General features: G+C 32.9%; 1 protein-coding gene across 1 annotated transcript; it reads right to left on the reverse strand.

Annotated features, from left to right (window-relative positions):
- Positions 1-1,163: 1,163 nt before the first annotated feature.
- LOC129225708 (uncharacterized) lies at positions 1,164-16,688 on the reverse strand. Its single transcript, XM_054860191.1, has 4 exons — positions 16,463-16,688; positions 5,166-5,244; positions 2,839-2,920; positions 1,164-1,453 (listed from the first exon to the last, which is right to left on the reverse strand). Exons 1-4 carry the CDS (start codon positions 16,568-16,570, stop codon positions 1,342-1,344), a joined length of 381 nt encoding a protein of 126 aa, XP_054716166.1. The 5' UTR covers positions 16,571-16,688; the 3' UTR covers positions 1,164-1,341.
- Positions 16,689-18,482: the final 1,794 nt, after the last annotated feature.

Below are 18,482 nucleotides of genomic sequence, written 5' to 3' on the forward strand. Positions count from 1 at the left end.
GGGGCTCTGTAGCATTGGTGGGTTATGTCATTCCTCTTGGGGGTCAAACACCTTTAATTTCATGCTTTTAAATTTAGTATAACATAATATTCTCACTTTAAATTTACTCTAAAAATCTTGGAAAAATACCCAAAACAGCAATTTTTAGATGTCCCCCATTCCAAAACGCGACGCACAATGGGGTGGGACTTTTTACCTGTTCTTATTGGGAGGGTAATAAACAATTTGCACCAGGTTTAGCTTTTTTTTTTTTTTTTGGATGTTTGGGTCCGACCCCTATTTTTACTGTACTATTAGTACTGAGGTTTTTAATTAAAATGATTCTTTTTTCTTTGATAAAAAATTGTATTCCTAAATGTATTAAAACAGGAGAAATAATGTCTACAATGGAAAACATAATGATTTTCTTAAAGCCTACTAGTCCTGTTTCTATAATTGTTGTCACTGATACTGGTAAATAAATCATAAGATTTGTAGCTTTTTTTTAGATTTTTAAACAAAATATGCATTAATCTTTTGATTTTTCAAGTTGTTTAATGTACATCAGACTTATGATTCATTTGTAGACACTGTAAAATACTTTCCATGTTTAAGAATGCGTGATTTTAATTTTACTTTGATTTTATTATTTATAGTAGATAGCTATGATTATGAGGAAATTAATTTGCAAGAATTTATTCTTGGCTATTTGTACTTAATAATGTCTGAAACTATCACAGTAAATTATTTATACCAAGATCCATTTATGTATTGTATTTTTTTTATAATAGTTGATTTTCAAATAATATTCTCTTATAGAAATCTCTAAGTATGAGGAAATGAAATTACAAGATTTTATTCTTAATTGTTTAATCAGTTACAAAGAAATTAGGTACAAATATGAATATTAAACATTAATTAGTAATTAATCAATAAAATTTTCATGATTTTCCTAAAATAAAATTGTTTTTCTGAAAAATAGTGAAAAAACCAAATAAACCCGGTTTAAACCAAAAGAAAAACTTGGTTTAAACAAAAAAAATTTTTTTTTTTTTTGGTTTAAAAAAACCGGTTTTTATACCAATCCTGGACAATTAATCGGCTGATTATCTCAACAGCTGATTAATCGGTAATTGGCTACTTTCTTTATTGGCGCATCCCTAATGGCAACTTAGTGACTGATTTGGTAAAAAAAAGAAACACTATCTACTTACTGTAGTAGCAGATATAGTCATCCAATCGATTTTCCCATTAGCTAGTTTAAAGAGATCTTCAAGTGGTCGTTCTCTAGAGGAAGAAAACATACTTATCAATAAATACAAACAAAAAGAATATTATGAGCTAAAGAGAAAATTAAAAAACTTACTGCAATTTTTCTATCTCATACTCGATGTTTTCCAGCTCCAACTGAATTACAGGCTCTTCGAATTCAGGCAAATTAACGTCCTTTAACTTATTTCTTAAATGATCACGCCTATTAACATAAAAAAATGATTGTTCAAATGATACACATTATCCAAGTATAAAACACAGCAAACTTTCATATATATATATATATATATATATATATATATATATATATATATATATATATATATATATATATATATATATATATATACTGTGGGGCCCACTTAATTCAATATTGTCGGTTCCAAGAAATATTATTCAATAAAGCGGGGTAGTTGATTATAAGCGAGGAAATTTTATTCACCTTTCTAAATTGTAACAATGATAAATCAATAGCTATCTATATAAAGGAAATAATTAATATTATTGCTGAACAGTTTTTTAAATGAGCTAAATCAACAAAATAGTTCAATTATTAGTATATAAATTACAAGTACATATGGAAATTATAAAAAGTAACTTACAACTCGAGTTAGGAAAACGTTGTTTTGGCACCTTTTCTCAGTACATTATTTCCTGAAAAGTTTCATAATAGAAAATTGCTTGCTCAAGGTCTTTTGGGGAACACTTTTCTGACTCGTTTTTTCCCCTCCTCGTCTACCGTATCTTGCGTTTAATTTTTATCAATTTATCATCGTCTAAAAATGTGTATATCTATTTGTGTTATTTCATTTAATTATCAACTGCACTATTTTTTCTTCTTTTTTTGTAATCACCAGATATTCCAACAACCGGGTTTTCCTGGTTCACTAAATTGGACACATAATTAATATTTCTTGTGCTCTATAGTGGAATTTAATTATTAGACACTGCTCGAAACAATTAGGGAAGCAATGGAGCAATCACACAAAAGTGAAGAAACTGTTGTGAGGTAGCCTCGCAAAGGCATAAAATGGAGTATACACGTATATTAAGATGCAATACAGCAAAAAAGAAGCAGAAAACATTTGACTGGGATATTAACTCCTCCAGAACAGTGAAATGAACATGAAATTACGCCTCTTTAACATTGCCTGCCGCAGTTCTTTGTGTTTTCCCGGATTCCAGTACCCGATAAAACGTCAAACCATAGAATCCGGTAAATTAGAGTTGTGGCATTTTCCAATCAAAAAAAAAAAAAAAATGAACGGTTGAATTTTACTGCAGAGACAGTGAAAAAATGGGCTTCTGTTAAATCTCGATTTCTGCACTTGTATCCTTTTTCTGCTTTTCTACGACAGAAACATTGATTTGCTTCTGAAGTTTACGTTTTATTCTCATGTTTCCTGGAAACATGGTAGCTTTATCAGAAATTAGTTTCCGGAATAATGTTTTTTCTTAATTTTGTTAAAACAATGTGCTCCCCTAATTTTTTTGAGCAGTGTATTTAGGAAAAATTGATTACAAACTTGTTAGTGGGTTCATAAGACCATTAGCCAAGTCAAAACTAAAAGATTTATCCTTGCCAACCTTAATTTATATGGCTTTAAGGCTTCATTAAGCACACTATCTGCAACTCCATCCATCAGTTTCTGGCTTTCTGCAGCAAGCCCTAAAATAAAGATAGTTAATTTTAGAAGAAAAAATATATATAAGTTTTATTTTTCAAACAATTATAAAACAATTAATAAAATGAAACAAAAAATAAAAAGTAAGTCAGTGACTCAGCACATAATGACATTTGAAAAATCATGCTTACACGGACATGGAATTTTGTTCAGAAATTTTTTAAATAAGGATTGTTTAAGGAAGCTTGATTAACACTGAAAATGAAAACAACCTGCTTCCCATAGTGAACGCAAAAAGATAGCATTTTAAAAGGAGTAAATCCAAGAAATGTCAAAATGGCACATAAGTGAGTGCACTTTCTCTGACACATTTTAGAGATTTAATAAGGCTATGATGACCAACATACCCCAAACTACTCAGCAGTTATAGACTCATCTTTTTTACTAGCATTATGGGGGAAAACAATGGAGCGATAAATCGATTGAACTGGTATCTTGAGAACAATAATCTACTTGCTTCAGAGCAAGCTGGCTTCCATAAAAACAGATTCACAAATGATCATGTGACATTGTTTAGCCAGGTTATCAAAGATTCGATAGAGAAAAGGAATATTGTCACCTTAGAGCAACAGTAGGATATATTGTATTGTTCCTGGGATTAAATGTCTTACTGATGCTCTAAGGCGACGATATATTGACTGCTGTTTACATTGACTTCAAGAGTCTACATGACTCTATCCGGAAAGAAAAATTACTACAGAAACCTCTTAGCTTTGGAATCACATCCATTAGGTTAATTTGGCTTTGGTCCTTCCCTGGTCACCGTAAAGTCAAACATGGAAATGATTTCTCCAAGTTCTTGCCAAGTAATTTACAGATGGGTCTTCCCCAGGAAGCTGTTAGCGGCTGCTTGCTCTTCAACATTTACATCAATTATCTAATTGAGACTCTTGAGGTCTATAAGTGGTGTTGAGTGTCTCCTATTCACGGATGATCTAGTGATCTGGTGAAGTTTTAAATTTTTCTTTTGAAGAAAAAGATGGTGAAATGGAGATGAAAAATGATAAACAAGTACTGGGTTTCAAAATAAAGATTTGGGTGTGGGAAAAGCTTATGACTAAACAGAGAAAAACAGAAGGACAAGAAGAAAAATTCATAGTATACTATGATAAATTTTTTCAATTATGATAAAACTGAAGTTTTATTTATTTTTTAGCTCACAAATGTCCAAAAAAACTAAACAAAATAACATAATAATATGCTATGTTTTTCTACTATTTAAATGTAAAATAAATAAAATAATTTATATGCCACAAAAAGGATTTTTATGAGGTTAATAATTAGTGATTTTTCTCTATTAAAACATTTAGTTACATATTAATCCGAGTTTTTAACTAAATGTTTAAGAACAACAAAAAATATGACTTTTCTTAAGTAGCAGTTAAATTAATCAATATCATCATTTTTTATTACTACAGTAGAGTCTCAAAAGTCTGAAGTTCTGCTTAATTTGAGGTGCTTTGTTGTTGTTTTTTAAGGTTAACTTTTTACAGACAAAAAAATGTTTCAATCTGAAAATTGAAATATTTTGCTATGTAGAACTTTCCCAACACCATACAATACGGTAATAAAATATATAAAAACATTTATGTCAATAACACTTGCCAAGTAGCATGAAATATTCATTGACAGTTAGAGATGGACTATGAGATGCCTTGGAGAAAATAGGAAGTAGGTTGACACAAAACATAGCTTGAAATTAAAACAGTTTTGCCTTAAGGAATGAACAAACAGTTCTTTTGGAAGATCTGATTGCAAAACTTGACGCTGTAAAAAGGGTATATACAAAATTTTATCCTTCTATCACTAACATTTTTGTATTATGTGAGATCCATGCATACGCTCCCACATAGACTCAAATGTCACAACAAAACTCATCAAAAATTATTCGAGGAGGATCAAAGGGCATTCTTTTGGTTGCCTATAGGTTTACATACAAACATGCGGACATCAAGAAAAAAACTAATCAAAACTTGATATTTGAGTGATGAATTTTTCGAGGAGACAATATTTCCTTTTCAGAATGTTAAGAAGTAAACACAACATGTACTTACGCAGTAAAAAGAATTTTGGGATAATCTGAGTTTTTAATAATCGGAGGTGGCGCGAGTCAAAATTACCTCGGATTTTCGAGACTACTGCAATATATTTATCCTTAATCTTAATATGAAGGTTCTTTTTGAGGTCTGCTTAAAAATTTAAGAAATATTTCTTTAGTGGAAAACTTACAAGGTTTAGGAGCCATTAAATATGCATCAACAGGACAGGTCTTTCTTTTTCCCATAGTATCCTCATTGGCAGCAGGTACCTATAATAAACACAAAACTTTCAACTCACAAAATGAATTATATACTTGAATCCTTAATTCCTAATCTATGCACTGCTGAATAACAAAAAAAAAAAAAAAAAAGATCGATATCTTGATATTATTGAATAGTAGGGTAGCAGGTTTTATGCTATGCACTAATTTATTGATAAAAGTGGTTTTGTGGCAGGCAGTTTCTTGACAGTTGGAGGAGATTCTTGTTAATAAAAAATGATAATAATCTAAATGATAAAAACAACATTTATAAGGCACAAAAGATGTAAATAATTGCAGAAATACATTTTGTAGCTATAAGGAACTTTCTGTTGAAATTAATCAAGTTTTCGACTATCACAATTTACTCTTATTGTACATGCATTTTTTAAATGAATACGGTTTCTTGATTTGGTAGTCGAAAAAAATGCAATTATTATAATAATAATCATAATAATTAGGTTTAAGCAGTGAGAGAATGGATGAATAAAATTATTATAGTCAATATCAGCTTGAAATTAAGTAAATAAAATATTAACATTATTCATGAAATACACCGCCAACTCAGTCATTTGCAGCCGAGGACTGCTGGCTGCAAATGACTGAGTTGGCAGTGTATTTCATGTATTTCTGCTTTAGCCCTGGCTAATGGGCGGTAATTTACTGAATATCAAAAAATTATTTTGTTTTAATTAGCTCTTGAAATGTGTCACAAAATTTGCAATTAATTAAAAAAAAGTATTTACGTAATTAATTCTACTACATTCTCAATCCGTCAATTATTTAGACTTAGAGGAATAGAAAATTCTTACTCGTAATAAATAAAACATCGCACAGCTCAATATCGATAGCAGACAAATTCGACAAGTTGGTAATGAAAAATAAAATGAATTTTTCCATCAAAGTCAGTAGCGAATTTTAAAGGAGGGGAGGGGGGCAGACCCAAAAGGATAAATTAATTTAACTCTTTTATTTATTACTTTTAATTGATTTCTCTTTAACATATATTTTGTAAAGTTATTTAAAAAGAACCCAAAACACATACAGTATATTTTGAATAAAGGTATTTTTAGTTGTTAAACTTGCTGGTTTCAAATTCAAGGGAACGCAATATCACCATTCCTCTATTAATTTTTCTTTGATGGAATCAATAATTGACTGTTTAAAAAAAAATATTTCCTTTTCAGCTGATAAAAAATGCAAAATGAAAGAAATCACATGGTAATTTCTTTGCAAAACCATGATATTATTGGAAATGGCATGTAGTATCAAAATGTCACCTGAACTGTCACTGATATAACTTATGTGTATGAAGCTATGATTTTCTTATTTACATACTATTCTATAATTAAAAAATAAATTAATTTATGAAAACTCAAATGAGGCATGGGTACATTTAATAACCTTGCCCTCATGTTTTGAGCATTCTGACAATGTTTTTAACTGAAACCGTTCATTTTACAATATCTCGGTGAATTATATTGGGTTTAGTATTTAATTCGCTTGAAATGTTAAAGATATTTTATGTCCACATTCAAAGAAAATTAGTGCATAATAATAGCTTTAAGTGATCTTAATTTAATAAATTAAGTCATAAAAACTTAGATATGAAACATAGTATGTGGTGGGGGGGGGGGGGAGGGGAGATTCAATTTTGGACCCCTCCAAAGCTTTTTTCTGTATCTGCCCCTGATCAAAGTAATGCGCTAACTTCTGTAGATGAGAGCCTTACATTGTCCACTATATTAGTCCCTTATTTCAACCAATATCCAGTGGTTCTTTTTACTTTTTTGCTTTAATAGCTGCCTCTATAAAGAAAAAAAAAAAGAAGCTTAGCATCATTTACATTGATCTGCTGCAATTGTAGGGAGCCGTTGAATCGACAGCATCCTCCGGAAAAAGTGTTGTCACTTCTAAATAAAAAAGATTTATCTCCTTCCTTTTTCCTCCCTGATTTAAATATACCTTTAACTTTGCTTGGATCTTCAAGTGTATTTTTGATAGCACTTTCAGAAAATGACACAAGAGCACTCAATACAGCTTTTTCATCTAGGTTAAGAATTGTATTCTTTTTTTCTCGCTAACTCCAATGAGTCTGACTAAATGGTTTTGGTGTCAATGGTCCAATTACAATGAAAGTTAATTGCATCTCTGTGCCAAAGTAGAAAAAAATAAGTGCTCTACAAAAACCTGTAAAATGTACCACAATCCAGGGGCGGCAAATAGGGGGGTCAAGAGGGGGCGGTAGCACCCCCAAATGTTTTGAGCAGAATGATAGAAAATGGGTGAATTCAATTTATGAAAGTTGGAAATAATGTTCCTTAAAAAAATCTCGCTGGTTCTCAGTAACTATTTGATGAAACTCGACACATTTTCAGACTAGAAAAAGTGTTTTTCGTTATTTGGAAGTAGATTTAGAAATTCATCAAGCATTTTCCGACCTTTTCAGAACATAGAAAACTGATAGAGAAACATGGTTAATTTCAACTGAAGAAGACATTTCCTCATATAGGCTAAATATTTCATACTTGTGTGCCCAGTGTAACGATGGTATGTCCAATATGAGAGGCTCGTGCAAAGTGAGTGTTCTTCGCTTTCTTCTGCTAGAAACACGTTTCAGCTGCTCAATGCTTTCACAGAAACTTATTAAAAATGCATTTGATTATTGAATTAATAAAAACAGCTCAACAAATAACTTTTATGGGGTTCTATAATTATGCAATCTTGGAGTGACACAAGATGGTATTCAAAAGTTAAAACCATAAAAACAACTCTCTCTTCAAAGCAGTGATTTGACGACTGGAAGAATTTTTGCAAAACGATTGTTTCAGTGGTGAAAAAAGCTCATGCCTTTTAGCATGTATGACTTCGTTTAAATTTTTATTCAATTTGTTTGTATTGAGGAAAGTTTTTGAAAAATGCTTTACTCTATCAAAACATCTTTAATCCGCTACCCTTAATTTTCGGAGTATTCAAGTCACAGTTCAATCTACAATTGATCTGTTGTGCACCATACTACCATAGTTCAATCTACAATTGAAACTGAAAATAGATTTTACATAGATGTATATTTCAATCAAGCGTGAAACTTAAAAAAAATAAAAAAAAGAAACTCTTTCTTTGTGCTGATTTTAAAAAAGCGAAAAAAAAAGTGGCAAAAATCCACATGATGTTGTGAAGTCAAACAGTGATTTTTTAATATTTTGCATAATGTAATAGATTCAGTTTGAATGAAATTAACACAAGATTTGATGATATTTTTCTGTAAGGTTGGCTCTATATTATTTGGATTGGATTTTGAAAACGTAAAGTAAAATGTTTCAATTATGAGTAAAATTTTAGCATGAGGCAAGAAAAATTACAAGCAATATACCGGCAGACAAGTTATCACATCCGGAGACAGCAGTTTCGTCAGTCTGGAATGGTGAATAACAGACCTGGAGCCTGGAGGCAGATGACATCTCGTTGAAGTTGCGACTGCCGACGAGACTAGATTATTCAATGATGAAAAATTAAGCTCCTCACAATTTTTGAAGTTGCTTGGGTGATTTTGAAGAGCAATATATAAATAGTGTTTTCATACATAACTTAGTTACTTCAATTATTTTTTAACTATTTTAATCAGCTCAGCTAGTAGCGAAAGATTTTTTTTTCTCAGGGGGTTGTTTTCGGAGCGCAATGCGCAAAAAACAAAACTTTTCTATCTAGTTGTACTGGCAAAACAGCACGACACTGGGCACTGATTGATTAGTAACACGATTCCCTGCTCTTTAGAATTCCAAAAATCATGCATTAAAACTTTTCTAAAAGCTATAAAAACTTTAGTATCGAGATGTTTTGCATTAAAACTTATTAGAAAATGAATCAAAATTTTAATTGTTTCTAAACACTAATTTTTATTTATATTAAACTGATTTTATGACCACTTCCTGTTAGCTTATGTGTGTTTGGTACCACACTGCGGTAATATATATTTATGAAACTCGACCCCCCAAATGAAATGCTGAAATGCCGCCCCTGCCACAATCCCTGCAACGTTGAAAAACGAGAGCCCCAAAAACTTGATGAATGTTTGACAAACTTTTCAAACTTGATGATTTCAACCTGAAAATCTGACATGTTTGAACAAAGAGACTTACATAGAAAAGACAACAGGTCACAAGTTTTGAGTTTTTCATTTTTTTCACAGAGAAAACAGTTAACGACCATTCAAAAGCATAGAATAAGACATAAGCTAATCAGAATATGGTTTAGTTCCTATGAACAACTGAAGATGGATTTTGCATATAGCCCATGATATTTGGAGTGACATTTTTTACTTACATTGGGAAATTTACTTTTTGTGATTTACTGTATTCTCTATGTCAGCCTCTCAATCGTAATCATAACAATCAACAACCTCTAAATTCATGCTTCATAAAATCACTAACATGCTGCTCACTAAGTTTTCACCAGCTTGATTGGGGTTTTTGTAGATGGTAAATAATTACTCATGCATAACAGTGAAGGTTGATTGGTCAGTATGAGTAACATTTGGATATTAGTCTACAAAGAAGGCCACTTACTTTTCAATGCCTCACATTAAAAGTGGTCCTAGGGTGACCCTTACCTTAAATTTTGCTGCCCTGTGCTCAACACAGAACAGCACATGTATATAGACCAGTTCTTCTTTATACTCCCTCTAAGGAACCATTATAGTCTACTGTTCTTTTTACGTGCTTCGTTTTGTTTTTACAAATGCTATTTCAGATCTGAGACGCCAACAAAAACATTAAATTTCTTGAAATGTGAAAGTGCCATTATCTATGTTTATCACACTTTAAGAGGTGTAGGAAAATATCCAAAAAAATATGCATTATACAATATTACTTCTAATCTGCCTACACGAATGCATGCATCTAAAAAGAAATTGAGCTATTTAGCAGATAGCATGCTGACCTGTCTAGTGGCCAGACAAGGTGGATGTCTGAACTGATTGGGGCTGGGGAGGTTCTGGGTTGGAATCTCGGCTCGGACATCAATGTACTCTCTCTCTCTCTTGTCCTTGTGCTTTCCTTGCATGAGTGTGTTATTGTGCTGTGACTGGTTGCCTACTCTATATACACCTTATATCCTTATGATGTGTGTACTGCGGAAGTCGTGCTTTACACAAATTACGGCACACTTGGAAAAATAAAGCAGCACACCTCAAATTGGCAGCCAAGCTGGCACACATCAACAACAACAACAACTGAAGCATGGATTAATTAATTGACGAACAAAGAATTTTAGCAGTATCTACATCAGATTTTTTGTCTTTATGTTTTCAAAGACTGAATTACGTTTGCTTCTATAACACCCCCTTTTTAATGACGTCATTTTCAACTATGTCCAAATTACAGTTCTGTTTTTTGGAAATATTTTAAAAAGAGTTATGACACCCCCCCCCCCTTCCTTTCCTGTTTTGGGACTTGCACCTGTCTATGCATCATATTCGCCGATAGAGGGCGCTAGTGTTGCTGGGGTGATATTTTGCTGCTCCTGAGATAAGTGATTTTTTACTGTAATTGTTTATTTTACTGCTTTAATTTCAGTATTTTCATTGTATTTTATCATATAATTAAGTATCTTTGTGCTTTAAGTCTTATTTTTGATTTACTTGCTTTCTTAAAGTGTTTTTCTATTCTTTGTAGCTAAGCCTAAAATGTGCTAATTTCTTGTTGTTAAGCCTGAATGCTCTGTTAAGTGTGCAACTTGTTTATTTTAACTTACTGCTTGTCTTAGGATTTTGTAACTTTTACATCCAATGCTTTCTAATTCTAATAATTAGTTTTATTTCTTCAATTTTGCATTTTTGTATTGACTTTTAAGTGTATCATTTTGAGATAGAATGGGGGTTATATGCATAATGAAGGAGGTTAAAAGTGGTAAAGGGGACAAGTGGCTTTCTTGTGACCTATGTCAGATGTTCTGCTTGTTTAAGGGGAAGGATGAGCCTGAAAAGGATTTCATTTGCACTAACTGTGTTGAACTCTCAGAAATCAGAGTTAGGATGCTTACTTTGGAGGGTGAGTTAGCATTAGGCTGCAGGAGTGTAGATGGGGTAAACACTCCAGAGAGAAAGGGGGAAGTTAGTAAAAAGGAGGTGGGCATTAGCTGTGTATTAGATAGTGGGAATATTCCAGAGGTAAAGGAGGAAGTTAGTAAAAAGGAGGTGGGCATTAGCTGTGTGTTAGATAATGGAAAAATTCCAGAGGTAAAGGGGAAAGCTATTGCTGGGGTGACAGACTGGGAAACTAAGGGTATAATTTTGGGAGATTCAATGGTGCGTGAGGTGGGAAACTCAGTAGGCAGAGTTAGACGTAAGGTGGCTAGATGTTGTTTGTCAGGAGCTCGGGTGAGAGATGTAAATAGGGTTGCTGAAAAGAAGGGGGTATTTAATAAAGAGGATGTAGTTACTTTGTGGATGGGAACTAACGATGTAGGCCATAGTAACAACGATGAGTTTACAAAGGAATGGGATTCCCTGTTGGACAAAGCAACCAACTGTTCGGCAAATGTCCAAGTGGTTGGTTTGCTTCCCAGGTATGGAGTGCATAGGAGTTGATTAAACCAACGGGCTAGGTGTATGAACCTGGTACTCAAGAAAATTTGCGTTAAGCATTGTATCAGGTTTATTGATGTGGGGAGTAAATGTAAACGCGATTGGATTGCTAGGGATGGCCTGCATCTGAGCTCTACAGGGGTCAAAATGGTTAGTGGTTCGGTTTTAGAGGCTTCAGAATCAAAAAACTAAGTTGGAATGGGGGGCATGATTTAAGGAGCAGAATTCGAAAGGGTATTAACTATTTGGATTTTAGTAGAAACGGAAATAGGGTGGCTAATCAGAGAAAAGATTTTAACAGTTGGGATTCAAATAATCGTGCAGCATTAAATAAAAGTAAGATGGGCTTACTTAAGGTTTTTTATACAAATGCTCGTAGTATTAGGAACAAGATGGAAGAATTGAAAAGCATAATCATAAATGAGAGGTTGGATATTATTGGAGTTACCGAGACATGGGCTACCAAGGTGATGATGATTTATTATCTATTCCTGGGTATAATTTGTTTAGACAGGATAGAGTAGGTAAAAGAGGTGGTGGGGTGTTATTTTATGTCAGAGACACTTTAACTTGCAATGAATTGGTAATTAATAATAAACCTAATGAGATCGATATGTTTTGGCTGGAGTTGATGAGCAATAAGGGAAATAAACTACATTTAGGGAACATTTATAGGCCACCCAACTTAAGCCAGGGTCAAGATGAACAGATGTTTAGTATTATTAGTGACATTTCAAGCAAGGGGAGAGTCATTATAATGGGAGATTTTAATTTTCCAGGAATTGACTGGAATAATTTTTACCATAGTAATAGCAGAGAAGAGGAATTTTTGAAAGTAATTGGTGACTGTTTTTTAGATCAAATTGTAACTCAGGGTACTCGACAGGACGTGATTTTGGATCTAGTTTTCTGTGATATGGAAGGTTCTGTTCAGGGGTTATGTGTAGGGGAACACATTGTAGACAGTGACCACAACAGTATTAGGTTTGGGATTAAATTTGATACGCACAAAGTAGAGAATTTCAGGTTTGTGCCCAATTTCAGAAATACTGATTTTGTGGCACTTAGGCAGAGTTTGAAAGCAGTTTTTTCTTCTGGATTGGACAATAGCGATGTGAATCTTCAGTGGGCAGAGTTTAAGGAAAAGCTAGTGAAAACATTTGGGGATCATGTTTCTTTTAGGAGAAAGGGTGTCAACACTAAAATTTGGCCAATGTGCTTCTCCAGGGAAACTAAAGACGCTCTAAATTACAAGCAAACTGCTTTTCATAGGTTTAGAGAAACTGGTCACAGTGCAGATAGGCTCCAATATTGTAAGGCAAGGCGTTAATTTAGGTATTTGGTACGGATTCAGAAAAGAGAGTTGGAGCAAAGACTGGCAGATAACATAAACAGGAATCCCAAGAGGTTTTTTGCATACGCTAATTCGGGGAGAGTTTGAAATAGTCATATTGGGCCACTGGTTGATGAGCACGGAATTTTAATTCAGGACGATAGTGATATTGCTAATGTTCTTAATAACTTTTTTTTGAGTGTTTTTAACGATAACTGTATCTCAACAGTTGACACCAACAAGACACAAGCTATAGTACAGCTTGAGGACTTTGCATTTTCCAGGGATGACGTTTTACTTCATTTGAAAAAAAATTAAAGAGACTAAGGCTCCGGGACCAGATAATATTTATCCAAAAACTTTAGTTGAATGTGCGGAGGAATTAGCAGATGTAATCGTTAATATTTTCAATGCTTCTTATAACTCGGGGACAGTGCCAGAGGACTGGAAGCTGGCTAACATTACACCGCTCTTCAAGAAAGGGTCTAAAGGGAGTGCGGGAAATTATAGACCTGTGAGTCTAACTTCGGTGGTTTGCAAAATTTTTGAAACATTGATAAAAATTAAGATAGTAAATTTTCTAGAGACTAATAATCTATTGACTAGTTTTCAGTTCGGTTTCAGGAAAGGCAAATCTTGTGCAACTAATTTATTACAGTTCTATGACAAAGTTACTATGGCTTTGGACAATAAGAAGCCTGTAGATGTTGTTTACATTGATTTTCAAAAAGCTTTCGATAAGGTACCGCATGTTGCTCCACTTAGCAAATTAGCTGATATAGGAATAGGAGGGAAAACTTTCATTTGGGTAAAAAACTGGCTGACCGGAAGGAAACAAAGGGTAGTTGTAAGGGGAAATTATTCTAATTGGCGTGAGGTTTTAAGCGGGGTTCCTCAAGGATCAGTGTTAGGGCCTGTTTTGTTTATTGTTTTTATGAACGATATTCACAAAAATATTTCTGGGAACATGAATTGTTTTGCTGATGATGTCAAAGTTATGGGGACTGTAGATAATGAAGAAAAAGCAAAACAGCTGCCAGATGATCTAGATCATATTACGGAGTGGGCTGATAAATGGGGTATGGCTGTTAATGTTGGGAAATGTCAAGTGCTACATTTAGGGCATGGAACTAAGTAGACGTACCGAGTACTCGGTAATTACTCGGTACTCGGCATACTCGGCCAATTTGCCGAGTACTCGGTCAAATTCTGATCAAATACTCGGCCAATACCGAGTAGTAGCAAAAAATTGAATATTGTGCAAGACAGATACCAAAATTTATATTAAAAAAAAAAGAGCAAGCATTATATTCTGCAATAATTTACAATTAAAATTTATAAGTCAAATTTAAATTTTGAGAATAATGAAGTTTGTAATGCTTCAATGGTATAAATCTTTCTTTTAATGTCCCCAAAGTTTATTAAACTTGTTTATTACAAATTATGCAAAAAAAGGCAAGTATAGAAAATATGGAATTTTTATATTAAAAATGGATATTTGCTACAAACAAAAATTAGTTATAAAAAATATAAAAATACCTTTGCTTAAAAAATTAAAGGAAATAAAACAATGTTAAAAGCACAGTGTAGGAACACTGCAGATACGTGTTTTGGAAGTTACAAGGAATTCCTTTTTCTATGCACAAAATGGGAGCTCGTGGATTTAAAGGCATCCGAGAAAAGTTGGATTTTTTTGTTGAATGTCTTTACCTTCTCTAGCTCACATATTATGCACTGAAAAAGACATTCCTTGTAAAGGGGGGGGGGGGGGGCAGAAACATCTGTCTGCAGTGTTCTTGCACATTTGTTTTATCTGCTTTAAAAAATATTTATGTTTGGCGGACTAGAACTATAATTGATTGGTATACAGTGAAACGCATCCTAACGGACACCCCTCTTATGCGTACAATTTTTAATTCCCCAGTTCCAATGCAAGTAACATTATTAAACCCCTGTCTTGCGGACACCTCTCTATTGCGGACAAAAAAAATTGTCCTGTTAGAGTGTCCACATTAGAGGGATTTTACTGTAATTTGTTTTAATTCCAACTTGATTAATCATACCTTTTATTTATTTATTTTTAATTTTAAAAATCATTTTTTGGTAAAATTTTTGCCAAACAAAATTGTTTATATAATGCGTAATTAAATTTCACCAGGAATTTTGTTTTAAAAACTATTATATGGACAAGGAGGTCTATACTACTATTCCAATAAGTTCAAAATTCATCACATGTGCGTCGGTGGTTCTTGTTAAAACATAATTGGTACTTGGTAACTCGGCCGAGTCGTGAAAGGCCGAGTACTCGGTAACTCGGTACTCGGCCGAGTAGTGAAAGGCCGAGTACTCGGTACTCGGCTACTCGGCCAAAGTGCTACTTGGTACGTCTCTAGAACTAAGTGTACAAGTTATTATTTGCAAGGTTCAGTCATTAGTCAGGCAGACAAAGTTACTGATCTGGGGGTCTTAATAAGTCAGGATTTAAAGTTCAGCCAACAGTGCAGCATTGCTAGTAACAAGGCCAATAAGATGCTTGGGTTTATCAATAGATCTATTTCAAACAAATCTAAAGAAGTTTTTCTGCCCTTATATAGAAGTTTGGTAAGACCTCATTTGGAGTATGCTGTTCAGTTTTGGTCTCATTATCTTAAGAAAGACATTAATGTATTGGAAAGGGTTCAAAGGCGAGCTACAAGGCTAATAAATGGACTTTCTCACTTAGACTATGATTCCAGGCTTAGAAGGTTAAAAATGTACAGTCTTGAGCAAAGAAGAGACCGAGAGGACATGATTCAGTTGTTTAAATTTATTAAAATGAAAGATGTTACGGGGCTGAAGTTTAGCACTGAAAACAGGACAAGGGGTCATTGTTTTAAGCTATTTAAATCTCAGGCTAACATGGATATTAGGAAAAATTATTATTATAGCAGGGTAGTGGAACCTTGAAACAGTTTACTGGAAGAAGTGGTAATGAGCAAGGGAGTAGATAGTTTTAAGAGGGCCATTGATCTTCACTGGGGATTGTAAATTGACTAGGACCAGTCTAGCTGGGCCCAGAGCCTGTTGCTGGTCGTCACTTTTGTATTTGTATTTGTATATTGAAAAATTCCAGATAATCCAGAAGATACGAAGCTCCATAATCATATTGCAAAAGGTAGACTTGCAAAAGGCTTTGCAGAGGACTTGCAAAATAAAATAAATAGTTAAATAAATGGTTTAAAAAAAAATAGGTTCTTTAAAAATTTGAGTTAAGTAATAATTTTATTTAAATTCATTTTACAGGTACTACTAATAAAACTGTAAAAACTTACTCTTCCTCTCCCATCTCGAAAATATGGTGCAGCAAATAAACTAATTGGTTTTGAGTTATCGTTTCTTTTCTTAGTCTTCATGAGAATGGCTTTTTCTCGAGCCATCATAATAGTTGCAATTTCCTAGAAGCAAATTGATAAACTTTATTAACAACAAAACTTTGTTTATATAAATTAAATTTGCAAGTTATAAGTTCTTATGTTTCATCTTTAGACACATAAATTTACAATTGATGCAACCAATTTTGCTTTTAAAAATTGGAACTATACTGTTTCCAAGAGAACAAACTTTTTCTCTTTTTTTTTTTTGTGTGTGTAACCTAAGTAGCACTAAAGAAATGAAACAACTTGATGAAGTTGTATAGTGAACTATTACACTTCCATTTATCTTTTGACTTGTGAGTATACTATATTTAGAATGAGCACAAGAAAAAATAACAGCAATAGAAGTAATTATTTTAAAAAAATTTATTTTTAAAATTAAAATTAACAGTCAACTGAACAGTCAAATATTTTAGCTACATGGTGAAAAAGTGCAATGATTTTACTGTCAAGGATATAATTAACATTTTGAAACACTTTGACAATTTACCCACGATGAGTCAAAGAAATGCTGCAGCAAAGCTAAAAATTTCTCAGCGTTTACTTTGTAAGTTACAAAAGAATTGTGAAGGGATTAAAAAAAGAAACAAAAACAAAGCTAGATGAAAATTTAAGCAACAAGAGAAACTGTGCTGGAAAAGATGGTGAAGATGAAACTACTTTGAAACTGGTTAACAAACATTAGGGAAAATGATGTGTGAGCAAATGGTCCATTAATGCGGCAAAAAGCAGAACATATTGCTTTAGAAATGTGCAAAACAGACTCTAGCATCAGACGGATGATTTAATCCAGAGCTTCCCAAACTGTGGTCTGTGGATCAGTACTTGCCCTTATTTATAACCTAATCTCATTTGATGCTGTAATGCCTCTGTTACACATTTCTCTTTCTTCCTTTCTTTTTCTTTTTATTTTAAGAAAATAAAATGTTTATACACATTTTTTTACAATTTCTAGCCTCTAGTTAAGCTGTATTTTACGTTACTAATTAAGTTTACTTTTATCAAAATGTGCTTATTTTATTTTGTTATATACTTATACAAATTAAATAAATTTTATTTGACAGTATATTTTTCAATTGACATGTGATTCGATACACGCATTCTGGTAATTTGGATTTGTTTACAGCATTCAGACATTTCTATTTGAGGACATAAAAATGCCTGAAGCTTAAAACTCCTTTGTTTACTACACAAAAATATATTTTTTGAAGTAGATTTATAATAAGGCTATGATACTTAATAATTCAAATTACTGACATGATTGTCAAGAAGACAAAAAAAGCTAAAAATCAGGGGAGCCCCCAAACTTAAATATTTTTTAAATATTTAGAAGAGTGAAAATCTCAAGTTACTAAATGAAGTTCCGAATTTTATCAAATGACTAGCTGTACCTGCACAATAATGTCCATGCTACTTTAAAGGATTTTCCTTGGATAAATGAACCTCCCCTTCCCCACTCCCCTACTTCCCTGTACACACCATTTAAAAAAAAGAGTAAAAGTATCTGAGCAATTCAAAATATTTCTCCAAAGGAATATAACGCATTAAATTACATTAACAGTTGCTTTAAAATGTCAAATAGTCTAACAATGCCCTAGTTTATTGCCTATCTCGCCAAGCGACCAAACTACCGAAACCTAATGAGCAACAGAATTGCTCAAGACTAATGCCTTCACAGCAAAGCTAAAAAGCGTTCAGTTAAAAAATCACTAGAGTTGCACTATAAAATCTATCGATGGAAAACAAACTCTTAAGATGAGACTTCTTAAAAATAAACAAAATTGTAATTGGCAATAAGTATAATTACTTAAAACATTAAAAACAATTAAATCCAACACAAAATAGAGCATGATAGCAGGGAGACATGTTACACATTTAAGAGCTATTTAATATGATAAACTGCATCGTCGCTTTGAGC

Source organism: Uloborus diversus, chromosome 7, assembly GCF_026930045.1.
Source record: "Uloborus diversus isolate 005 chromosome 7, Udiv.v.3.1, whole genome shotgun sequence".
In the NCBI taxonomy this organism is placed as follows: domain Eukaryota; kingdom Metazoa; phylum Arthropoda; class Arachnida; order Araneae; family Uloboridae; genus Uloborus; species Uloborus diversus.